Source organism: Fundulus heteroclitus, chromosome 11 (assembly GCF_011125445.2).
Source record: "Fundulus heteroclitus isolate FHET01 chromosome 11, MU-UCD_Fhet_4.1, whole genome shotgun sequence".
Classification (NCBI taxonomy): Eukaryota; Metazoa; Chordata; class Actinopteri; order Cyprinodontiformes; family Fundulidae; genus Fundulus; species Fundulus heteroclitus.
Window position 1 is genome coordinate 27,557,365 of NC_046371.1, and position 26,554 is coordinate 27,583,918.

At 39.6% G+C, this 26,554-nt stretch overlaps 1 protein-coding gene across 8 annotated transcripts in view; it reads right to left on the reverse strand.

Moving 5' to 3' along the window:
- msi2b (musashi RNA-binding protein 2b) overlaps positions 1-26,554 on the reverse strand; it is a 381,083-nt gene that overhangs the window by 22,377 nt on the left and 332,152 nt on the right. For 4 of the 8 annotated variants that reach the window (XM_036143324.1, XM_036143328.1, XM_036143323.1 and 1 more), the window contains exon 11: positions 17,178-17,297. The exons of 2 other annotated variants lie outside the window; for them this stretch is intronic. In XM_036143324.1, the coding sequence (XP_035999217.1) occupies positions 17,178-17,297 (120 nt within the window). The remainder of the gene's footprint in view (positions 1-17,177; positions 17,298-26,554) is intronic. 2 more of the 8 variants (XM_036143329.1, XM_036143325.1) reach the window with 1 other exon arrangement.

Sequence of the window (26,554 nt, forward strand, 5' to 3'; positions counted from 1 at the left end):
CAGTGAAAGACGTCCATCCTAATCCCTGACATATATTCACCAAATGTTCCATCTCCATGAACAACAACCTAAAATAATATTTACAAGGCAAATAAAACAGTCAGGAACAATAACCTGACAGGGACACAAACTTTATACTCTCAGTTTGTATGGTAACAATTTATTTTATTGCAATAATGAGATCAGAAATATCATAACTGATTGCAAAGAATTTTATTAGCTTCAAAAAAGGTTCACTGCATGAAAGAAACTTCCTATTAATCCCTCTGGCACAATCTTAGCTACCTTGATTTCAGTATGGTGATATAAGCATAGGTGAAGTGTTATTGGCTGACAGATTGTTAAAAAAAGATAAACATATGTGCCCAAAAGCAATGTCTTCATGTGTTAGCAATGGTAACTTCCAAAATAAGTGTGAAACCAATCACTGTTTTGCATCAAAGAGGCTTCCAAGGGAAGTAAAAACAGCTGCTTAAAATATTCCTCATGACAGAACCAGCTCCCTGATGAAGTGACATATAATAAAGTGACAGGTTCAATTGCTATCAAAAGGGCATTAGGGCAATTACAATGGCTCAAATCCTCGTACTATATCCACCTTCAAGATTGTGCTACCAAACATTGTTGTTCCCAGTACAGAGCTTGCTCAGCATCAGCGGCTGGTGAGGGAGACGAAGTGAGGAGAGGACTTTTTGGACAGCAGCCCTGTGACAAAAAGGAAAGTTGAGAAACCCTTTCTTTTCCAGAAAGACTGAAATGCTGTAGGAAGTCTAAGGATGGCCAGCAGAAGACTGGAGAAAAATAGTTTCCTCTGATGAATTCTTTATCCAATTGTTTGGGACATATGAAAAATCCTTTGACTGGGGGAAAAAAGTGAGACCATATGTCCTGTGCCATGCCGACAGTGAAGCAACCTGGTATAATCCATGTGTGAGGTTACTTCTCATCTGAGGTCCTGGGCTTCCTGCCAATTCTGCCCAGGAACACTAACTTGAATAAAGAGAGGGATCAAAACATCCTTTCAGAGCAACTTTTCTCAATAATCCGGACACCGTTTGTCCTTTTTATGAAATATCATAATATTGAAAGTTTAGATCAGCAAGCAAGGGACTTCTTACCAAGAACTGAAAGGGTGGGCATATAAATGGAAGCTGCAAATTGTTATTAACTCCAAGGCCTAATATCACATAAATGAATAAATATCAGACAGGATCTGGGCCAGATCTACTTTTAAAAGCAGTTAAATCATTTTGCTCACTGCTCTTGTGTACATTAAAATAAAACTAACAAAACTATAACCATGAGCTCAACATAAACGAGGGAGATTATCAACTTCCTGAGGTTGTCTTCCTTTTAACACACCCCTCAGAATCAGCAACCGTGCAATAGGGAATACAGAGGTGCGCTATAGAGTGTGTTGATGCTATAGAGTGTGTTGAAGAACTGCAGTTCAGCGTGGAGCTCAAGTAGCAAAATGGCAGACAAGAAGGTCCTGCAGAGTATAGAGAGGGGAGCCAAGTCCCTACCCTCTGTACAGGACCTGTTTCACTGATGCTGCAGGAACAGAGCTCTGAATACCGTCAGAAATATTCAATACCAGACAATCAAAGCGGTTAACTGCGGTTCAGATTATGTGCTTAATATTTTCACATGTTTTTTTTCTGTTCTGTATTTTTATGTATTTGTGTTGCTGGTTCATGATTTATCACGTAAATCTGCTGAAGATCAAGATGAAATGCTGTCTCGTTTTTGTTGTTTGCTGCTTTGCGAACAGTTAAGCCACAATCAATGCACTTGATCACAGGAAACATAAAAGAAAGAAAAAAATATGTGAAGTCATAACAATTTTGTGTCTCAGCCAAAACCTTTGGTCTTCATATCACTACTTCATTAAAAATAAGAGTCCCACTATTTTAGTAAGGCGTCTTCTGAAAGCATTAAGAGAAACTGGTTTGTGGGATGGATTACAGAACATAACAAGTAACCTTAACTTGTTACTTAAATCTATAGTATCCTAAATTCAAATCTACAACAGGGAGTTTCGTTTAAAGATTCAGTTTTATCCACGATGCTACTTTTAAATTCTAGTTCAGAAAAACTACCCTTGAATGAGAAAAAATCTGTTCCAAAACAGTGTGAACAGCCAGCCGACACATTTTACCTTTTCGTCTGACAAATACCATATATCAGGCGGGTGTTTGTAGGTGGTGACACAAACTAAAGAAACCAATACACTGTGACACAGAACGCTGCACAATGAATGCTTTTCTTCCATATGTCACATCAGGAAATGTTTTCTGACTTTAGATGACATTTGAACAAATAATAAAAAGTGAGGAACTGCCAGCATGCCGGCTGCTGTATTGTCTGCACGTGTGGGAGGCTAAGGTAAGAAGCTGGCTCTTTGCCGTGTTCAGAGGGAGCTGGGTAAGAGTAGAACTCTGACACAAACAGGCACACACATTTTTCAGAGCCATATATTTTCATCAGTGGTTATCTGATCCGTTATGCAGCGCGACACCGGGCAAAGTGTGCCCACAGCTGCATTAGTATCACCGATCATATCGCCATGTGCCTCAGACCGTCCCACTATTAATATTCACACAATCTATCCGGAACAATGGGCCTTTCTTGGACTCTTTTTTCCCACTGGTCACTAATTGGATGTAATTACTCATCTACAAAACAAATGAGCGTGCTGAGGTTGCCTTGGAGACTGGATCAGGGGGCCCAGCAGTGCGAATCTTTTGCGGGGCTTCATTTATACTGATAATTATCTCCCTTGCACCCACCCCATTTCCCCCCTGCCCTCGGTGACCAAAGCTGGCTGTGAAGCAATGGAGGGGGGAGTGTCCTGCAGTCATCTGTTACTGACATCATCGGGGTGGCTCTCTGTAAGTGGATAAATGCCCTGCTCTTGTTCCCACTTTGCCAGGTGACTGCCTTTAAGGAGGAATCACAAACCTTGAAAGTACTTCTTCTCTTGTGCTCCCTACTTAGAAAATAAAATTTATCACACTTATGATAATACAGAGCCTCTTGAGACTTCAGGCTGGGGAAATATATGACATGCTCGTTGTACTTACTTTAGAAGCTGGAAAACTAAATGATAAATATGGATTTTTGAGCTTATGTTCACAAAGTTATTCCCTTTCATCAAAATTGAAGGCGTCTTTAATCTAATCAATGAAAGTACTCATTTTGAACAGATAGTGCCTTGTCAAAGTATTGCATCTAAAAAATTTTGTAAAATCTTGTCATGTTACAAATTCAAACTTCAATTTATTTTACATTTTTATTCATAGGGCAAGACAAAAGAATACACAATTACGAAGTAAAAGGTAAAATATAAAACAACAGGACATCCTGATCTAAACCATTTCATTGTAGCTCTGGCTGTGTGATTAATGCCATTTCCCTTCTTCAAAAGGGAAGTCTCCAGCCCAGTCTCAAGTGTTTTGCAGACTAACAGGTGTTCTTTTAGGATTGCCCTGCATTTAGCATCCTCCATCTTTCCTCCAAGTCTGACCCACTTTTCTGTTCCTGCTGGAAAACTGCATCCCCACAGCATGATGACGGCACCATAGACTTCATATACGTAGACGTCATATCGGATGGGTCTCTCCTGCTCTAGGCTTACATAGGAGCCAACAGGAGTAAACGCAGAGGATGCAACTTTGCCCGTATTTTCTGCAGCTTATGGTTTCCATAACCACAAGTAGATCACATGGTGCAGATCACCATATTGGGCTGAGAGTGGTTCTGAAGCTGAGTTTTTACTTGGTGAGAACAATGCAGAAACCCAACAGATGGACCATAAATTTATGTTTATTAATCTGTTATCGCCGTATTTCACAAAATAAGGCTGAATCACATTGCCAGATTAATTACCCTGGAGTTACAGAGTGCCAACACATGCAAGAAGCTGTGCAAAACAGTTGTTTACAAGGGTCTTAATGTTCAGCCCTAGTTGCAATCAGGGTAGTGTAAGAAATTTTAAAGAACACTTTTCCAGGCCTTTAAAAAAACTGTGTATATGTGCATGCACTGCACGCAAAAATATGAAGAGATTATTGTTGGTTTGTAGAGAAGGCTCAGGATTGTACATCCTGAGCCTGTGATGTGTGTGATGCCTGTGAGAGAGAGGGACATAAATTTAAATGAACAATCTAACTTGTTTCTTTATTAAAATATAAAATGTATTCATTTAGACATATATTAATACCACATATCTATTTGTTAAAGAGCATAAAACAAAGTAGTTCAGTATGAAACGTATTTATTTACATATTTAATAATATGCCGTACCACATGTCTGTCTTTGTTAAATTGCACAAAACAAAGTATTTCAGTATGAAATCACATATTTATACATTAATATGCCATATGTCTGTCTGTTAAAGTGCATAAATGTATAAAATACGTTATGTATTATTATGTGACAGCATCCTGTATTATAACCACATCTCTGCCGTTTGTAGCAAACCAATCTGTGTAAGAATCAGGTAGAAATTCAGGGAATTATGATTTATTTAAGTTGGGCAAACAGCTTCTTCAGTACAAATAAATTCATTTGGGGCGCGGGAGAGACCCACCCAAGATGGCGTCTGCACTAAGACGTTAACTACAGTAGGCAGCACATGTCCATGGGGTGTCTACCTATATAATATCTATGGCTGGCACCCAGTTTTCCATCAAGGTTATAGTGTGTTCAGGACAATAACCAGTCCTAGTTGTCCTCCACCTAGCTCTTCTCATGTTGAGCAAAAGGTTCAAATTTATTCTCCTCTGATCAGACCACTTTTTTCACATTTTTTCTCTGTCCCATATATGGCATGAGACAAACTGGAAATTGGCTTTCTTTTACCAAAAGCTCTCTTCTTGCTCCTTTGCCATGATTACCAGATTTGTTAAAGCACGACTAACAGGTGTTCTATCAACAGATTCTCCCGCCCAGAGTGTGGATCTCTGCTGCTCCTCCAGAGTCACCATTAACCTCTTGGCTACATCTCTTATTAATTATGTTCTTGCAAAGCCTGTCTATTTAATATTTTCCAAAAATCCTCAGAGGCCTTCATTGAAAAGCTGGATTTATACAGAGATAAAATTTCAACCAGGTTTACTCTGTTTACTAATTGGTTGACTCTCTGGAGTTTGTTTGGGAGTATCGGAGTGAAGGGGGGTACCAAAGATTAGAGGGTATAAGAGCAAAGGGATGCCACTACATATTAGGGGGTATCGGACCAAAGGGCGCTTTTACAGATTATGGATTTTTATCAAAAAAATAATAATTCCATACCCTTCTCCTTCCATCTTTCCACAATTATGAATTACTTTATTTTAACATATAATCTCAATAATATACATTGAACTGTGCAATGTGAAGATGTTTAAAGGGTGGAATACTTTTGCAAAGCTCTCTATACCTAAATACTAGAGTTATTTGCTCAGTCAACAAATCCTGGAACCTGGGGAATGTAGCAATAGATCACCAAAAGTTATTTTCATGTCATCAAGAAGAGATCGCTCATGCAGTCACTTCTCCGTGTCCCTCGGGGCGGCAGTGAGATTCCTCGACGGGCCTTCAACCACATCGTTCCACAGAAGATGTCAATAAAGCTGACATGCGCCTCTTTAAATTAGCTTTGAATTTTAGAGCTACCATAATTAGCTCTTCCATTTTCACCAATGTCATTTAAAAATAGCGTGAAAGAAACTAACAGCTCTTTTGCTGTCTGGCCTTGCTTTCACTTTCCATTTGAAATAATCTTTTCTGTATGAATGGCTGAGTAATTAACAGCACTAGACACCCTTTTCAGAGAGCACAGACATTTCATAAATAATACATATTTAATGTCTTTTCATTTTGTGTTCAGAGAGGCTTAGCTAATGAATTTTAACAGATGATTTCTTCTTGGATTAACTCACCCATACTCAGGCCTCTGTTTTCTTTACTTAAAATTTTATGCTTGCTTTTCCCTTTTCTTGCCCCCTTTTTTTTTTCAAGTGCAGAATAAAGTAAAAAGGACCTGCCGATTCATATTTACCTTGAGCCACGGTTGGGAAAAGACTGTGAAGAGTTGCAGGAGGGGAAGAGAAAATGCGAACACCGAACGACGGGTAAAACAATTCAGCAGCGAAGTGAATCAGCTCACATTCATTTCCTGCAGAGGAAAGCCCATGCAGACCACACTAAACGATTCTGAATGCAGATTTCAACCTGCGAGGGATCTGGTTTAGTTGGGACTGAGAAAGGGCACTCAGTTATCGACAGTCAGCACAGATTATTCCATCGCGAGCAGGTTCAGAGTTGACAGCGCTGGCCTTTTGGCAGAGCGCTTTTTTCCCCCCCCCAAGCATGTCCGGTCAGGCTTAAGTGCTCTGAAGAAATCTGTGAGTCATGAGCGGTGAAATTTGACAGTGAAAATGGCTACGTGTAATGATCATCTACCTGACAGAAGGTGGAAATTAAACAGGCGGTGATACCAATCCATGTTACTGTTTGTTAGCAGACAGCTTTATGTTAGAAAATGACATTTGAAGGATTTCTCGATTGCCATTTATAATTATAAGTAAACACACGTCTCTGTTTAGGGCACACACAGTTCGAGTCAGGAGTTTGCTTACATTTATCATGGGCCTGAATGTTTGTGGGATTTAATAATTTATTTGAAACCTTTTTCTTCCACGATGGACAGATTACACAACAAATAACTTTATGTGTTTATATGTTCAAGACTCGGGTGCAAAACTTTGAAGTCTTTGGCCCTTTGACTAATTCCTAACGGCTTAAGATTATACATATCTACTCTACTACATGAACATACCCACAATAATATTTGGTAAAATGTCCCTTAGCAGGTTGCAGAGAAAGCGCACGTTTTTCTCAGTCCATCAACAAGTTCAACAATCTTCTGGTGTACCTCTGGGGGTATGTTTGACCAATCTGCTTATCAGAAATGGCTTTTTCATGGGTTACTTTAAAATGCTTGGTTTCCTTGGGCCGACCCAGCTTTTGCCAAAATTGACTGCATGCATATTTGCCATGAATTTTCAACAGAGGTGAGCTTGGGTCATTCCAGATTCTTCATGTCAGCCTGCTTTATCCATTCTATTAATGTGTGTTTGGGATTCTTGTCCTGTTAAACCCCTCGATTGAAGCTCCAGCCACCTAGATGCAGAGTGGAGGTGAAATTGAAACACGGCCCACTTTCAACAGAAACAACTGTTTTTGTTTGTTTTTAAACACAAACAATTTCCTTTTCTTTGAGGGTGACACACTCCAGAACTAGTTTTATAATCTGTAAACCAGGCTAGCATTACGGTTATGGAATGGACCAAACTCAACCGTATAAAAAAATTAGGGACAGTACCTAAAAATCTGGTTGGCACCAGCAAACCAACACATTTTATTAACACTTATTAGTTGTTTATTTATTTCTAGTCATATCGTCATTGCAACATTTACCAACATTTTGCAGGGTTTCCTAATATGGTGCAGCAACCAAAGAACGTTTAACAATCTTTTGAGCATAGCTGTGTTAGCATCATGATGAGGGTCTATTTTGCTGCCAGTGAAATTCTTCAATCCACTAGATCAGAAGTAAGACATTTTAACCTTGGGAATCTGCTGGGTTTTTCCACAGAACAGTGTACGAAGAAACACATTAAAACTGGTTTTGAAACATTCCAATACCAATTTTGCTGCATGTGTAGTCAACAAGCACATGCTTCCTGTGCAGCTTACTATGGCTCAAACACTACTGGGACTGTATGTGTATCAACCTGCAATGTGTATTTTTGAGTTTGTGTTGATCAGTGAGAATCAGTAATAAATTCAAACTTGTACACCAAGTGCTTGAAAGCAAAAATAGCTGTTTTAGATATTATCAATTGACCGCAAAAATAGAGTTGCGCAAATTAAATTCAAATGACACCAATCTGGAATGAATACTCATTTGGCCACCATAAGTATCCACCCTGTTCTGTATACAGAGAATATGGTGTGAGTGTTCCACCAAATGCTGGATGAGACATAAAGCGCTCATTATTAGGATCTTATCCAAAATATTTTTCCACCATATAATGATCAGAGTTTTCCTTCTTCCTAATGTGCCTAATGTCACCAGTTCATATCATACCCAAATTACCTCTACTTTCAGGTGCATAATAAATTTAGCATCAGTCTGACAGCAAAAACAGAAATTATATTTTTTACATGACTGGACATAAATTCAGATATTGGGGCTTTTTAAGGGATGAATGTATGCTACCGTGTTTTTAAAAGAACGCAAAAGTTGCGACTGTCTGAATTACTGCCAGTTTGAATTAAATACAGACTAAAAATAACGCACAATTTTTGAGAGAGATCTACTTTTATTCCGTGCACCTATCATTAGGGATGACTACTTCCACTAAGCCCTCACTAAGTTTTCTTTGGAGAGTGTGTTTTGTGTGCAGCCCCTAGAGGGCAAAGCGCTGATGTCCCTGAAGGCCTGTGCCTGTAACCTCCGAGCATCTGCTCCCCACAGCTGTGAGAGCCACCACTTCATGGTGGAGGTGCAAAGGGACATTTTGCCCTCCCTGATGTGTCAAATATTTCCCTAGGCCGGAGACAAAAACGTGAGCAGGCAGGACGGGCTTGGCACGCCTGCTCATGATTCTTCACACCAAAAACAAGAAGCTCAGCTCTACAGATTAGCATCTGGGACAAATGGACCCGAGCTCACTAAGAGGCAGACTGATTAAGTTCTCTGCACACAGACACTCCTCCTCTCCTCTTGGGCACAGCCGTACATCACAGAACTTGTTGGGATGGAATTGATATTAATCTTAATTTAAAAATGCCTGTCACATAAGTTTTCTTCTTTCCGTCAGTGGAGGGAAAAAAAATGTGTGCAAGATGAGTAGAGGGATGAACAAAGATGTGCACCAGCTATCTGAGTGGAAGAACGGGTTCCTAATGGTGTAAAGATTCTCTCACATTCAAACTCCTAACCGTGTAATTCCTCACAGCCAACTCTGAGTCAAAACAAGTAAATCAGCAAAACGCAGCAGACTTTGTTTAGAGTACACTACAGGTAGACCCAGGACCTATGAAGACAACTGAGACAATGCTGAAGTTTTCTGAACTGTCAGTTCTCATCTGCATCCTGCTCTTTATGTGAAAGAGCACAAAAGATAGCAGACTGACTTTATAAAGAAAAAGCTTCACAATCTGATCTTTTGATTAGTAACTAAATGAATGTCCTTATCAGTCTGTTGCATGAGCTGGTACTGTTGCGTAGTGGTTTAGATTTTTTTTTGTACCATACATTTCAGTCAACACATAGCAGCTGTTCACAGTTATTTAACACTTGCGTATTCATGGAGAAAATAGCCTTCCTATAAGTAAGAGGCAGAACTAGATGAATTCAACACGGAGCAAAGATGTCGCTTCTTCTGTAAGCACCATTTATGCTGGCTATTTCCTGTTTTTATCAGGCCTTAAGATGCAGAATTTTATCCCAGTCACCGTAGCCATTCCGACCTCCAGTGGCACCTCGCTGTGGCTCAAACCAGATTCAAAATAAGCAACAGCAGCTTATAAAGCCGAGCACGGGGTTGGCTCCTCTCTAGCTCCAGGCGATGCTAAACTCTGCGCTGTAGCCAGATCTGTGTGATCTCCCTCCTGCCTAAAGCTATAGTCTCTGAAACATGCCTACAAAAAGTGCTTCGGGACTGGTCCTTGTAGTGCAACATGCTCCATGGTGGAGATCAGGGTAGCAAAACGCCTCTTTAAACCAAGACTAAGGTCTTACTTTACGCAACAGTCACACAAACGCCTCTGATTTGGCTTTCATAAAACAAAACATGTCCCAGATTTAGTGTCATAGTTTTTGATATCCTGATCTATAACAGATCATGCACCTATTTCAGTGTTTTAAAAAAAAAAATAATTCCCCTGTATGCTGTTTACGTTTTGTCACATTATAGCCTCAAACTTCAATGTATTTGATTGGTATTTTAAATGAAAGATCCCCAGTAAGAATTATAGAATTTTAAGATGAAAGGAAAATAATGTGGATTAAAAAAAAAAAATTCTGAAAAGTGTTACATGTATTTTTGTTCAGCCCCCCTGAGTCAACACTCATTGGAAACTCACAGCTGCAGGTCTTTTGGGATATGGCTCTATGAGCGTTACACATCTACAGACTTAGGTTTTGGTCCGCCCATCTTTATAAAATAACCCAGGCTAAAATTTAAATGGATAGTGTCAGAGAAGTAGAATTTTCTAGTTTTGTCATTGCTTCTAGATTGTGTTCAAGTCTGGACTTCGACTGGTCCATTCTAAAACATACATATGTGTATAAACCATTCCATTTTAGCTTCACCTGAATGTTTAGAGTTGGCTTTCTGTCCCTGTTATTTGCATCCTCAAAGCAGTGCAAATTAAGTGTGAAATTTATTTAGTGGATTAGGCCCAGCATTCTGTCTTGGACACAATGGCATCATTTGGGATTCAATATGTGACCCTTTTCCGGATTGTATGACATTTTATGAGGATGATATCGGAGTTATGCCTGACTTTTGTTTGCCATCTGTCCTGTGACCTTCTGGTTGTAACCATGTTTGGCATGTGTACAGATTAGAAACAAGGCATGCTGTGTGATTGTGATAGTAAGAGCAGGAACAGCTAGTGTTTCTATAAACGCTGTTTCTCATTGTTGCAAAGACACTAGACCTCTGTGGAATATGTACCATGCTGGAGCATAATAAAAGGCACAAAGGCAACAATTATGTTTTCCCTCTTTTGCTGACTTCACATTTGCTGATTTTCATCTGCAGCAGTCGGCTCAGAAAGGTGTTCTGTGTTAGTTTCATAGCTTCACTGAAATTTTAAATACTGGCCACAATTTTGGCTCTTCTGGTATGACCACCTTCTTCCACATGTTCGCTGTGTCCTCTACATAGTTTGTAGCAAACTGCAAATTGGGACTTTTGATTTGCATTTTTAAAATTAAACCTTTATTTATACAGTTAGTCTCGCTGAGACATGAGGTCACTTTTATGAGAGACCTGCATAGTTTCAACACTTGCTTTCTTCGTCCACTTTTCCACAAAGGCCATGTTTGTGGAGTACACAAACAATAGCAGCTCTGCCAACTAATTCTCAACCCTGAAAAGTACATTTTTGCATTTTATCCAAAGTTACACTGAACCTCTTTGTTAATTCTTTGGTTCATGCTCTACTTGCTCAGTTGACAAGTTTAGATGTTTGCAGATGGACCAAAACTCTAACAGAGCTCTGCGAGATGTTTGTCTGATGAGAAGTCTGAGATACGGCTTTTATAACATAACGCTGCTTTAAACTGTTTCTCCTTACGTTTTTGGTTGTGTTATCACCACTCCAAGCATCAATCCGGTATGTAAGGGCTAAGTTGCTAGAACTGGGACAAAAACTTTATTCCACCCAAACTGCAATGGACAACAGAGGCTGTGATCAACCTGCCTCTAAGAGTCAAACACAGGCGGACCTGCTGGAAGCAGAGAGGCAAGCAAGTGAGCTGGAGTGTGTGCTAAGCTAAAGGCTATCCCACACAGACCATCTCTGCCCAGTCTCTTCCTGGCCAATGTTAGATCACTTGCCAACAAAATGAACAAGATCCGACTAAGGATCACTTAACGTAAGATGGACAGGAGTGTAGCGATCTACACTGAGACTTGGCTGTACAACAACACACCCGACGCTGGGATGGAGCTAGCAGGCCATTTTTGTTTAGCGCATACAGAATACAGCTGCAGAGAACAGCAAAGGCGGAGGTTTGGCACTGTATATTCTTAACTCTTGGTGCACAGCTACACAAAAATTGAGACCTTCTGCTACCCCAATCTGGAATTGCTGGCAGCAAAGTGCAGACCGTTCAAATTGGTTAGAGAGCTAAGCACTGTTATTATCATGGCAGCCTACATACAGCCAAGAGCTAACACCAAATTAGCCCAGAGGGAACAGAAGTTCAGCATCTCTTGTCCTGCAGCTGCATCAAGTGACCTCCACCTTAAGGAAGATCAACATCAACAAGGCTGCAAGTCCAGACATGGTGTCATGTCAGACACTAAAATCATGTGCTGACCAACTCACTGGTTTTTTTTTCTGGACATCTTTAACCTCTCCCTGCAGCTCTCCATGGTCCCTCACTGCCTGAAATCCTCCATCATCGTAGCTGTGCCAGAATAACCCACCATTACCTGCCTCAATGTTTACCATCTTGTTGCTCCGACCCCTGTCATCATGAAGTGCTTGGAGAGGATCCTCTTAAAGTTCTTCAAGGATGCTATCCCCGTTGGCCTGAACACCATGCAGTTTTCCTACAGGGAGAATTGTTCTACACAGGATGCTGTCTCGTTGGCACTTCACATGGCTCTGACTCATCTGCAGCATCCCAAGGCCTATGTTAGGATGCTATTCATGGACTTCAGCTCAGCCTTCAACACTGTGCTTCTGGACATGCTGGCCCTGAAGCTCCACAACCTGGCATTATCTGCACCACTCTGCTCCTGGATCAGTGACTTCCTCACCAACAGGCCCCAGGTGGTAAGATAGGGAAACTCAAATCTACCCCACGAATCCTCAACACTTGCACGCCGCAAGGTTGTGTCCTCAGCCCTGCTCGCTTCACCATCTTTACACATGAATGCTCTGCTATCCAACCCACAAACATGGTTGTGAAGTTTGCGGACAACACAACTGTCATACATATCCAACAATGATTAGTCCTACTACTTTGAGCAAACGTGGGGAGGTGATAGAGGATGTGGACAGCATAAAGTTCCTGGGCATTCACATTTCTTCTGACCTCTCCTTGACCGTGAACACCTCCCACCTGATGAAAAAGCCCCAACAATGGCTCTTCTTTATCAGGAAACTGAAATGAACTTAACTTTCCACTCAGCTGCTCAGAAACTTTCATAGAGCTACAATCTGAAGCATTTTGTGTCTCAGCGTGACAGTGTGGTATGGGAGCTGCATGGCACAGGAAAGGAAGGATTTAGCATGGGTGGTAAGGTAAGCACAGGGGATTGTGGGATGCCGTCTACAAGATCTAGACACAGTTTATGCTGCACAAGTCCAGAAAAGGGCCAGACGTATTGACACGGATCCCACTGTGTGTCCCACTTCCATCAGGTAAATGATTCAAGAACATTAAATCAAAACTAATAGACTTAAAAACAACTTCTTTCCTAAAGTCGTGAGGGCTATCTTCCTCTGCTGAGACTCAAATAAGGCTCCAGCCCTGTTCATAGTCTGTAACATGTTTACAAACACGCAGCTGGTTCCACAGGCTCTTGATCCGATTGAGAAGTATTACACTGTCTCACATGCTAATGTGTATTTACACATTTTAGTTTCTCAGGGAAAGGAGAAACTAAAATGTTTGGACAACTTTTTTTATATATTTAACTTAAAGATAAAAATGTTTGCTGATAATTATCGCACACTATAACTTCTATAGGAATGTCTGTCAAATATATTCATGCAATTAAATAATGAAATTTTTACATTATCTTGTAAACTGACCTTTCTGTTTGACTTGAGAATCTTCTCACCAAAATTTCTGTTATGGTAAAATAATGACAATAAAGATTCTTGATTCTGTAAAACTTTGTATTGGTCCATCACAATAAGACCAATATATCACGTTACAACATGTGAAATACACAAGTGGATGTTATTACTTTTGCAAAGGACTTTTTAAGTATGCAAAAGTATGCAAGATTAAATGGTGAAAGATGATACAAATTAGTCTAAGCCAGACATGTGAAATAGTTTTTATAGTTCAATAAATGTAACAAGACCTACATCTTTAGCGACTGTTCTTGTTTTACATCGCTTTAACAGGGTGGGTTTTCTGCGAGAAGCAGGACACTATGAGACATCCAAAATACACCTTGTCATCAGCAGTGGTGTGTCACAGAGAGAGGAAGTCAGCAGCTGTCATTTTTGTCTGTTGAACATTGGAAGTGGCCTCTCCCAGTGATGGAAAATGTCTCTCACATTCTGACTTGAATCTGTGTTTCACTGACAATGTGCAGACAAGCACCACTGTGCAAACACAGCTACACAAAAAGATTTGTTGTCATATTTTTGAATGCACCCAATAACGCGATCCTTATGCGCAAGACCTTCTTTTCCTGGACTTCCTATGGCTTAACGCTTATATAGGCTCTGCTTCTGTCATACTGGTTCAACGTATACAACCTGTGGTGCTCTCTGGGAACTGTAGGTGGAGTCAAAGCACAAAGAATCCCCGCTTTTAAAAAGACCCTATCTTCCTACCAATAAAAACCCCTTCTCTGCACAAAAAAATTAGAAAATTTTGCAAAAAATGAAACCAGGAGAATTGCAATTCCTGAGCTGACACTAGGCTGACTGCTGCAAATGAAACCAAAGGATGGGACGGAGATGCAGCAGCAATCCCAGAGGGCACACAAGGAGGAAGGTCAAGCCTAAACAATCTGTGTCCTCTTGTTGGATTGTGTCTGCATAGAGAGCTGGGAACGCCAGGCATGAATCCTTCCACTGGCTTTTGGTCTAATCTCAAAGGCTAAAATAAAGAGTAAAACATCTCAATCATGCTCAATAAGTCAAAAGATATGAAGATAAATCTCCTCCATTTTCAAGGATATAATAAATATATCTAGTTATTTAAAGTCTGCCAATCTGCTGCAGTTATTTTTATACCTTATTTTTGTTTTTTTAAAGATAGTTTTACCATGTTCTGACTAAGGATGGACGTGTCTCTAAGTGAGACCTCCTTTGTATTCCCTCCTGACTGTTTAAGCTCTCTAAAAGGCCCATGATGTCACTGTTTTCCCCTCTAACGCGCCACCTCTCAGCCTCTGTTCATAATCATTTACTTGTCTTCCTTCCATTTGTAGCTGTCAGAATTAAACTGTGCATAATGGCTGCCATCAAGTCTGCTGGTTCCCGGCTGCTGCTAACCCCAAATCAACATTCCTGCTTCTTAGTAATGCTTGTGTGATTGTTAGGCCAAATTGTTTGTTTTGAAAATGCTAAATCAAACAGCCCCATGCAAAAGAAAAAGCATCTGATTGGCCTCCAGCGTTCCCTTTGTTGATTTGAATTAAATTCAAAGTGGGACAAGAGCGTGAATTTGCACATGCGTCAACCTGCGAGTAGTTTTTATACGCTCCTGCTGCAGCGCTCCGTGTTTAAGCGGGTTCATTTCACATCACACGACGTTAAAGAGCAGTTGCCTGCTGACTTTTTTGTTGTTGTGTGAGCCACTGCACAAACCAGACAGGAACCGAGTAACAATTAAAACACACTTTCTTCAGCAAGCTCCTAATGGTATGGCTGATTAGTGAAGACACCCTTTTTTTAAAGACAGGAGGCAGTGTGTTCACTCAGGGGAAGCCGTTATTGACAGCTATTGAATGATCTACAGTTGTAAGGGTGGGAAAAGCAGGATGTCTAAATGAAGCAGACACACTGATCAATGCTGTTTAAGACAGAAAGAAACCAGCATCCTGTTTATGGTACAAATGTCATTGCAGAAATCTGTCTGTATGCCTTGGCAGCATGTGTATAGCCCATACATGATATAAATCTACCTAAAATATGTCCAAACAGATGTGCTAACTTCTAAACCAAGAGGATAGAAGTAAAACCTGTGTATCAGTATCTTTACAGTAATTACAGCACCTTACAATGTTGTCACATTACAACCACCGTTTCTTTTTAAATTTAGATTTGCTGGAATGTAAAGTGGAAAGAAAGGGATACATGGTTTTAAAGATCTTATTATTTTGACAGCCTTTAATACAATGTTGTGCTACCAATTGTCTTAAGAAGTTGTCTAATGGTTATATGAAGGTCTCAGAGGTTTGTTCAATGAACATTAGTGAACAAACAGCAGCATGAAGACCAAAGAACAGAGCAGAGGGGTCAGAGAAAAAGTTCATAAAAAGGTTTAAAAACAAATCGCAAAGCTCTTGCTATTCAATCCATCGTTAAAAAAAAAGACTATGGTACAAATACAAATGAAATGGATAGGATATATGGAGGAGCTGCATACATCCAGAGCTCAGGTAGGAGAATCTGGCAACAGGATAAGTCATGCGCTCCAAAAAGCTAGCCTTTACTTAACAGTGACAAAAATAAACAGCTGAGTAACATAAGATGTCCCTTTTGCAGTTTGCAACAAGCCAGGAGCAAGGAACACAACAAATATGAGAAAAAAGGTTCTCTGGTCAGATGAGACCAAAACTTAACTTTCTGAAATACAAAAGGTAATGTGTTGCAAAAATACCCAACACCCCACGTTGAAACATGCTATGGGAATATAGAGAATTGTTAGAATCTGTAAAAAAAAAAAAAAACGTGACAAAACCCTAACAAAATACATTGACATTGGTGGTTGTAATGTGACCAAATGTAAAACAGGTTGAGTATATACACTTTTGTAAGGTTCTGTTGGTGCTCCTGATTTGAGCTATTCTGACTCTACAATAAGGATACATCTGATATGAAAAGAATGCTTATAAAGACAGGAATCAGACTAGCAAAAGACTCGACTGACTCATCTGTTTTCACCTTCTACTGTTTAAGAAGACAATCCACCAATACAGTGAAACAATGTGCAATGCAACAATTGACTATAACTTGGTCAGCTTCCCTGGAGAATATAGTAAACCAAATGATAAAATGATGCCAAATGATAAAAAATACATCTACCTTTTTAATTGCAAAGAAAGAAGTTTTGTATTAAAACCAATCCATAATATTTTTACTTCCAAAGTCTATTAAATAATAAGTATTTTTTGATAATTTAATATATTTTAAGATACTTTTTTTAAGGAATGCTTAAATTTTCATCAGCCGAGCCAAATGAAAATGACAAAACATGTATTTCTTTTAAAAATCGAATCATCAGGGAACATTTAGTGCAAGAGTTGCTCTGTTGTGGCTGTTTTATTCCAAACCCAAATTAAATTGCAGGTCATTCTTTTAAGCAAATTGCATTGCTTAATGTACATGTCAAATTATGTATTAGTTCAAGCTACATGACGTTTCTATTTGTATTAAGTTTTAGATTGCTACGTCTATGGGGAGAAGCAGAGCAGGAGAAGTTGAAGAGAGCAGCAGCCACACAGAACATGGACAGAGCGTTTACCTGGCCCTGTGCTCTGTGGGTACGCCAAGTAGCCGCCTCTTCCACGGGCCCCCCTACCTGAGCCACGCGCTGCTGCTACCGCCGCCGCCGCCACCGGTCCATATGCCGTCGCTGGGAAGCCTGCAGGCACATACACACACATACACACGCGCGTCACTTCTTGCACATGGATGAGCACGTCCCAGAACGACGGCACAACGTGGAGACCAATGCTGAGCCGTGGGATAAAAAGTATAGCCGTCAGAGCCGGGGGTTCATGTCGGGGCAACATCTACCAGCAGACACCTACGGAGTCCGCTATGGCATTCAGAGCCCTGTCGGTACGGGTTAAAAGATGAGGGGTTTTTAATGGATCACCTTTTTTAGTGGGGTTCTGGCACTTCTCGGGGCTGGGATGAAAAACTCACAAAACAAAATCCCAGCAATGCGGTGAAAAAGCAGTTGCCTCAATAAAGAGTCTGTCTGCTTTTGTTGTACTTAAATATATGATGTTATCAAGCAGGTCTTTAAATCAGACAAAGATAACTCAAATAAACCCAGAAAGCAGTTTTCAAATGACGACGTCCTTTACTTAGGGAAGAAAGCTATCCAAATCAAACTGACTCTGGTTAAAGCATGAATTAGCTGTGATTAGCCACATTCTTTTTTTTTATTTTCACTAGTCACTCCCAGGACTGATTATTGCCAGACAATGAAATCACTTAAAGAGGAACATGTCAGACAACATGAAGTATTAAAGCACAATTAAAGCCGCTAGTCATCAACAGAGAAAATATGGAACAGCGGTGAATCTTCCCAGGAGTAGATCAGACCATCAACAGGGCTTCGGGGATCATCCAGAATGTCACAAAAGAACCCACAACAACGTCCAAATTACAGCCGACCCCCATTTGCCTCACTTAAAGTCAGGGTTCATGATTTTGATAATAAGACAAAATGACTGCTCCGTTTTCACTTAAAAAAGAAAAAAGAAAAACAAAGCATTTTAGTGAACAACAGTGTTGGAGAATTATTTGTTATCTGACAGGAACAAAAGTGAAATATTTTGGAAGGCGTGCATTTTGTTACTTTTGATGAAAATTATACCTACAGTCGAACATCGTATTGCTAATGTGACGGTCAGGGCCTGCTCCAGACCTGGAAGACCTGTTGTAATTCACAGAGTTATTTATTCTGCTCCCTTCCAGAAAATCCTGAAGGAGAATGTTAGGGCATCGGTTCCTGACCATAAACTGATCGAGCACATTGACATAAAGCACAGTGGCCAAAAAAAGGGCTTTGTCTAGTCAAAGTTGGAGAACAATCTTAAACAGGACGTTCACGCACAAAAACCCTCCACCATGGTTTAATTCAAACAATTCTGCAAAGAAGAGTGGGTCAAAATTCCTCCATAGCGATGTTAAAGCCTTATTGTCAGCTATCGCAAAGACTCATTGGCATTAGGTTCAGGCAGCAATTACTTTCTCACACAGACAGGTTGGTAGATAGAAAGCTTTCTTTCTTTAAATAATAAAATCATAATTTACATTAAGAATGCTTGTATTTACACATGTCATCCTTATGTGATTTTAAAAAGGTATTTTTATAACCTGACAAATAGCTAAGTCACCATAAACCTATAAGGGGTGAAGGCTTATTCACAGCCCTGTATTTTTTCCTCCATCCAGTCCTTCAGATTTAGCTAAATTCCTCCTAAAAAGGGGCAAATCTATGTTCTCCAGCAGAAAACTGTGAGCAAACTGACTTCAGTCCCTGATTACAGTTGTGAAAGAATTTGGCTCTGAGGCTGTTTATGACACATTGTTCGGATAAAAGACTATAGACACTTCAGAGCAGCACAGACATGGACATAATAGCCCCACCTCTAGGGTCTATTGGTGAATTTTGTTCGGAGCGCTCCCAATTACGGCGAGTTTCAATGGAAGCAGAATAATCCAGCGTAATTCATTCCCCATTTCTTCTTTTAGTGCAGGCTATTTAGGTGGAAGACGCAGAGTGCAAGAAAAACACTTCCCTCAATCAGAGAGAGGCATCTGTCGGATGATCTGTCACTCAGAAGAGATTTACATCTGCGAGCTTATGTTAAAGCTGAACAAGTCTCTTTTTTTTCCCCCTTCCCTATGTACTCCATGGCCTTAAAGCATGTTTATATGCACGTTTACAAATTAGTCCAAATTGTCGGTTTAAGACACACTTATGAAATAAGGTTTAATTTCTTGCAAATATAAATCCACTTTCTAAGGGTCTGATAATTTCAACAAATATCAGCCCAATAATCAGAGTGTAATTAAGCCGAAGCAGGATCTGTGAATTGTAATTACAACGTTGGCCCTAATGAACACAACTGCTAGAGGTGGCTGTGAGAGAGGCTAGTCCATGCCCAGGGCTCGCGCTCTTCTCTCAGCACAGGAATGGCATGTCATTAGCAGTGGTGATGAGATTCCTCACTCTGGGCTCAACACCGTCTATGCCTAATCAGCCTCCTAAAATTATCTCCACAGGAGCTTCTTTCCTCACTAGCAAAAAAAATGATCTCCAAATTCCCGCAGTTGGAGTTTTTCTACATATTTTTTTTTTTTTTTTTTTATAGCTAAACGTGTTCCAATGTGGGATTTCTTCTCCACGCCGGGTGCATTTCTGGATGAAGAAAATGGTACAGGACACCTTTGTGGATGATTTTTTTTATTTTTTTTTTTTCCAAATGCCGTTGAGGTGAGAGGAGCACCAGCAGGTGACCTATTTTCTGAGCCTGCTTTGTTCTGCCGCGGCTCGAAGAGGAGAGGCTTACACAGAAAAGACCAATGAGATGACGAGGGGTGGGGGGTGGGTGGCGAGGTGAGAGGGCAGGGTCAGATGAGCCACAGTCAAAGAGAAAAACCCGTAGCTTTTCATCAGCCAGCTGAGAAGGAGGTAATTCACAACTCGGCCGACACAATGTGGCCGCAAGCGCGCGCGTCGGGTGTGAGGCGCCGTCGTGCTGCGACTGGCAGCCAGGTGAAGAAGAGAAAGAAACGCCACTTTCTCTAACAGCTCAGGAGAGAATAGGGGACTGGTGACAGCAGAAACTGTGTGGATGAAACCCAAGAAGAAGAAAACTGAAGTCAACCATCTTTGTGCTCCTGCACCCAAATCTGTTTCCCAGCTCAAATGACGAGAAGGAAAGAAAAAAGGAAATTAACGTCAGCTACTGTACTGACGTCGGCCATGAACCTTCACATCTGAACAACATCTTCCCTGAAGGTTGCTCTGCAGAGCAGCTCCCACCTCCCCCCCCCCCATTCCTCCTTTTTTCCTAAGTGCTGAATCTATCTTCTCCTCGCCGCCATTGTCATGACACCCCCAATAGACCCAGTGGCTCGGAAGTTAGTTGCGGGCAAAGTTGTGGTGAGAGATTAACTTTGCAGGATTAGGTGGGTTAATTAATAGATGGCTGCTGCTCATTGTTTTGCGCTCGCGCTGTAAGAAGCCACCCAAGAGAAGCGCTGCAGCATTAAATCAATTTCATGGCCCTTTTATTACTGAGGAGATAAAGCCAATATTTAGCTTTCAATTCTTCACAATTATTGGGCCCCTGCTTTGCCATGAGTGGCTGCGCTTGGCTGGGGACAAGGACACATCTGTTTATGAGCTGCGGAGGCCCGGGGGCCTTGGTGTCCGGACTCCGGGGAACTGTCCTCAGCACCCCCCCACAATCCCCCCCTCCCCCCGCCAACCAACCCCCGTCTTCGAGCCTGCAGCACGCCAACTCAGAGCTTCCTCAGGAGTGCACATGGAAAGGAAGAAAGATTAGAGCGCAAAGAAAGACGAGGACGGTCAGGAAATTCCCTGAACGTGTCTTTTGCAGCAAATGAATTACAGTTTGTCTACAAAGACACCAACACAATGGAGTGTTTTCACAAAAAGACATTTCTATGTTGGAAATGAGTAGCTTTGTGCATCCGGTGCTTTGTAAACGCATCCATAACACTTTCAATTTTTCAGATTTTGTCATGTTACATACTTTAACATTTATCGTTAACATTTTGTGCATCAGACCAACACACAGTAGTGCAAATCAGTGATAAAAATCTGTGCATTTTAATTTAGATCCTGATGTGAGTGCTTTGTAAAACCATCAGTTTTAAAGACTTGCCACAGACTCTGAATTGGATTTAGGTCTGGTCTAATATTGTAGCTCTGGATGTCTGTTTAGGGTGGTTATCCTGCTGTACAGTGAACCTTTACCCCAGTCTCAAGTGTTCTGCAGAGTTTATGGTGATGTGCACGTAGCGATTTACATGTTGGTTACAAAGTAACATGTAATGTTATCTGACCAGAGCACCTATTTCCAAGTTTTTGCTGTATCTCCTACATGCCTTATTGCTGACTGGAACGGGACCTCTTCTGGGTTCATTATTCAACAATCTTGCTATTCTTAAAGGCCATACTTGTTTACAAGTATCATGGATGCTCTTGGCTGCTTCTCCAACTAATGCACTCTGTCCCCAGCCCGTTAGATTAGGTAGACTGCTATTTTATGGGATTTTCAGTTGTTCCAAATCAATTCCATTGACGAGATAATGGACTGAACAATGATCTGTGAGATGTTCAAAGCTAGTGTTATTGTTTTATAACCTAATGCAGCTTTAAACTTCTCCACAACTTTCTCCCTGACCTGTCTACTGTGTTGCTTGGTCTTCAGGATGGTGACCAATATTCTGTAACAAACCTCAAAGTATTTATATTGTGAATAAACTACCAACACGAACAATATATTTACTAACCAGGTAAAGGCAGTTGGATACAATGGATTTTATCCAGGGGTGTCAGAATAAAGTAGGCTGAATACATTTATTTTCAGCTACTTAAAAATTTAACTTTGTGGCTTTTTCCTTCTACTTCCCAATTCTGCACTACTCTGTGTTGTACATCGAATAAAATTCCAACAAAATACGTTAAAGTTTGTGTGTTTAAAGTGACAAAACGTGAAAAGTTCAAGATGTTGAAATACTTTTATAAGGCACTGTTTGATTTTCAAAGGTATAATAAATTTCAAGCTGCTTAAAAAAGGATTTCCAAGTCAAAGCACATAAGAGTCAATTTTCATGACAGCACATAAAACATGCTAGCCCTTTAAGCCTGCAAAGTGGTATTTTTCTAAGGGGCATACCAGTTCTTTTCTTCCTGCACCTGTATTTTCTGAGTCTCTGTGAACCTGACTGTACTGAAGAAGGAGGAGAGACACAGTAGGGGCAGTGTCAGTAATGATCAAACAGCACAGTGCAATTTTTGTGTCAAGGCTTCCCAGGATTTCTTCTTTTTTTCCCTTGTGCCAGACTAGGTCAAAAGCTTTGTTTTCTCCATTACAAAGCTGTCAAAGCACTTTAAGAGCAAAATGATATTCAGCGAAGTAGAGAAAACGAGGTGGTGAGCTGGTCGAATTAATAACAACTGATACGGTAATATTAGAAAGTACGTTTGCAAGCTGGCTTTTTGACAACAAAATTGCCAAACGCCATTTCCTGCACACATATTTTCAATTATTTTTTAACTTGTGCAAACAAACACTTGAAACTCTACACATTGCTGTTCCACTAAATGTTATCCTGATGCAATATAAATATATATATATATATATATATATATATATATATATATATATATATATATATATATATATATGTATGTATGTATATATAGCTGCTCTGCAAATCTTTTCAGGCATATTGCCATTTTAACCACAGACTCACTCTCATTCTATTACTGAGAAAACGTCAAGTTGAAAAGTTGTTGCATTATGCATCAATAAGGTCCTATTTATGTCCTACAAGTCTGACAACAGCTTGACTGATGTTAATGTAATCTGTACTGTTCTTTGGCCCCAAACTGCCAGCAGCAGCTCCCCTGTCATTGACAAAGGAGCTCCATCAGTCACAGAGCACTCCCCTCATTTCTGCTATAAGGAGACTGTCAACTGTCTAATGCACAGGACAAGCCCAGAGACAGGAGCAATGTCTACGGAGGCCATATAGATCTAAAACACCCAAAGATGACCATGAAACTGTTACACAATGCAAAAACACCACTGAAGTACATTAAATTGTAAAGTATCCTATAAGCTTTGATTAAATAAAAACTAAAAAATTAAGGACAAAAAATTAAATTAAAATTAAATACAGCTAATAATAAAAAATGTCCTCAAACAGCCTCATTATGTTTGGTTTTGGACTGGCGTTAAAAACAGTTGACGTGCCGGCAAGCGAGCATTTTGAGCAAAGCTGCTTAATGCAGCAGCCTGTTTTTAGAAAAGAGGCTGGTGAACAAGCCTTTGAGCCTGCGGCTACAGTCGATCGCAGGGGCAAGACAGAAGGAGTGACACAGATGAACAGAGAAGAGCAAGTAGGACAAGAAGAAACGGAAGATGAGAGGGGACAAGTGAGCAAAGATGGAATATAATGAGAAATACTGACCTGGACACAAGTGCTCAGATCACTTTTTCCAACATTAAATTATAAAAGACATAAACCAAAGGGGGGAAAAAATTCCTATGTTTGAAAATGTTTGTTTAAAAAATCCTGATTGCCCATCTATTAGTACCCACAACTAATCCTATAAAGTAAGCACTTTTGTCATTTATACTTTACTTTTTTAATTTGATCAATGTCCAGGAACTTTTAGTAAGTAACACATTACATCCTATAGATATGTTTTTGAAAGTCCAAGTCAAATCACATGTTACTTATGGTCTCATGTTACACGTTATAAATGAGTGATCTCATACTAGATGCATGCAGTCTACTATGCTTATAACACTGCACTGTTGTAGTTCATAAATTAAAAGACTTAAAAGGCTAAATTTAACACATCAACATTTACAGATCTTTTTAAATTATCAATTTAATATGCTATATATATATATATATATATATATATATATATATATATATATATATATATATATATATAGATAGATAGATAGATAGATAGATATTAAATGCAGTAAATTATTACATTTTTGTATAAGGTACATTCACCCCACTAAAAATATAAAGACATTATGTAAAAGAGGAAACAGCGCTAGATTAACATCAGTTAAAGTACAGTTTCTGAATGGAAACAAGAAGCTTTTTATTGTTTTTCTATATCCCCTTTTTCACGCGATAAAAAGAGAAACACAACAAACTTTTCATTCATCCTTTTAACAGTGTCCGAAAAGTTGTCTGTTGTCGATTATACATCGACTCGGCGTATTTTTACTTCAATCAAGTACAGGTGAGTACCTTGGCCACCAAAAACATATATGCTTTTGCATTTACATACAAAGCCCATATATATATATATATATATATATATATATATATATATATATATATATATGTATATATATATATATACATGTGTATATATATATATATATATATATATATATTAAATGACAAATCTGCATCCAATATTTAAGTAAAACGGTCAACTTTATTGGGAATATTTAAAAAACATGTTTTAATTCATAGTTAGCGATCTCTCGTTATCCAATTTTACTTTGACAAACCGGTTGTTGTTAGTGTTCTTTTTCCTCTTTGATACAATTGCAATTGTGAAGCTTGACCTGGCTGGAGTCCGACAGAGGATGTGGAATTTGGGGGTAAGTCAAGTCTGAATTCTGTCTATGGAACTTAAAGGGAACATATAATGCAAAATCCACTTTGGTTTGCCCTTAAATACATTTTGTTGTGTACTTGGAGTCTCTAGGGGTGCAGAAAATTTTAATTAAGTCAGTCAAGGAGCTGAGTAGATAAAGTGGCTTGCAAAAGTATTCATACCCCTAGAACTTTATTCACAAAGTGGTATACAATTGTGAAGTAGAAAGAAAATTATCCATGATTTCTCTCTTTTTTTTCACAAATAAAAAACTGAAAAGAGCCTTGTGCAAAAGTATTCAGCCCCCCTGAGTTAATTAGTGGAACCACCTTTTCCTGCAATTACAGCTTGGCACATTTAGTGGCTGAATACTTTTGTACACCACACTTTTCAGTTTTTTTATTTGTAAAAAATGTTTCAAATCATGTATAATTTTCTTTCTATTTCTCAATTGTATACCACTTTGTGCTGGCCTTTCACACAAGATTCCAAAAGAATATATTTACGTTTGTGAATATAATGTGACAAAATGTGGAAATGTTCAAGGGGTATGACTGACTTTGCAAGCCACTGTATCTTTATATTCTGTTTGGGTTGTATTTTCCAAACCATCCAGCTTTTTTTGTTTTTTATTATAATTTTTTATTGTTTTTGTTGCACTGGTGGCCTTTATTATTGAAAGTAGGAGGCTTACAGGAAGGAGGTGAGAAAGAGGGAAAGGCATGTGGCAACCCCTGGATGGCCACACCTCCATATACGGGTCGCATGCGATGCCCCACCTCCACTGGCACACCACCCCCTTTTATTAGAATATTTAGACAATTACATCAAAGTATTTGCTGTGGAACTGCTAAATAAACTTATGGACTTCCGGCTTACTGATTTCCGGCTTACCGATTCCAATGGGAAAGACAAGAAAACATGCTTTTTTTTAAAAAAGGCAGAAGTGTGCTAATCTTACTGTACCAGAAACATGGCTACCAGATCATAGCTACTTGTGTATTTAGTTGGGCACATCTACAGTAAGGACTACAGTATAATCAAAACATTTAAAACTACAACTGTGACAAACGAGGCTTGACAAGAACCATGTTTATCACACCACCATGAACAGTAAGTAGGATCGTTGGGCATGTCTTTCAAGGCTTTTTTTAATCCATCCATCCATTGTCTATTGTCTACATTAAATATAAGACCATTTAAGCAACAAAACAAACATTTTCCTAGGTTTTTTTGGGAAGACAAATTGTTTTCTTTGTTGAATTTAAGTTATGGTAGTGCAGCTAAATGACTTTAATGGGGTTTGCTGCATACTGTGCCCACTACTAATATAACACAGAAAAAGCAGGAATACTAGGAGCAATTCTCCCTCTGCCCAATTTGCACTTAAAATCAAACACAGGGAGAAGTGAGAGATTTTAATTCTAAATTTGAGAGTGAAACGTATGTCAAACAAGAGCAAGATGGCTGGGGTTTTTTTTTTTGCCATTTTTTTCCAGGCACTGTATGACACTAAGCAGGACAAGCCAGCGGAAATAAGTCTGTTGATAAGTCACAGCCGAGGCAGTGAAGCACACAGGATGAGGGAGGCAGTCTGTCAGAGATGGAAAACTGACTCCACTTCACATTTTCCTTCACCAGTAATCCCGGTTAAATATAGAGAAACACATGGAGACAAATGAAGGAAACAAAGGACAGAAAATATTTATCAAAATTACAAAAGAGAGAGTCGGCTTGCAAGACAGCTTTTCATCTTCAGA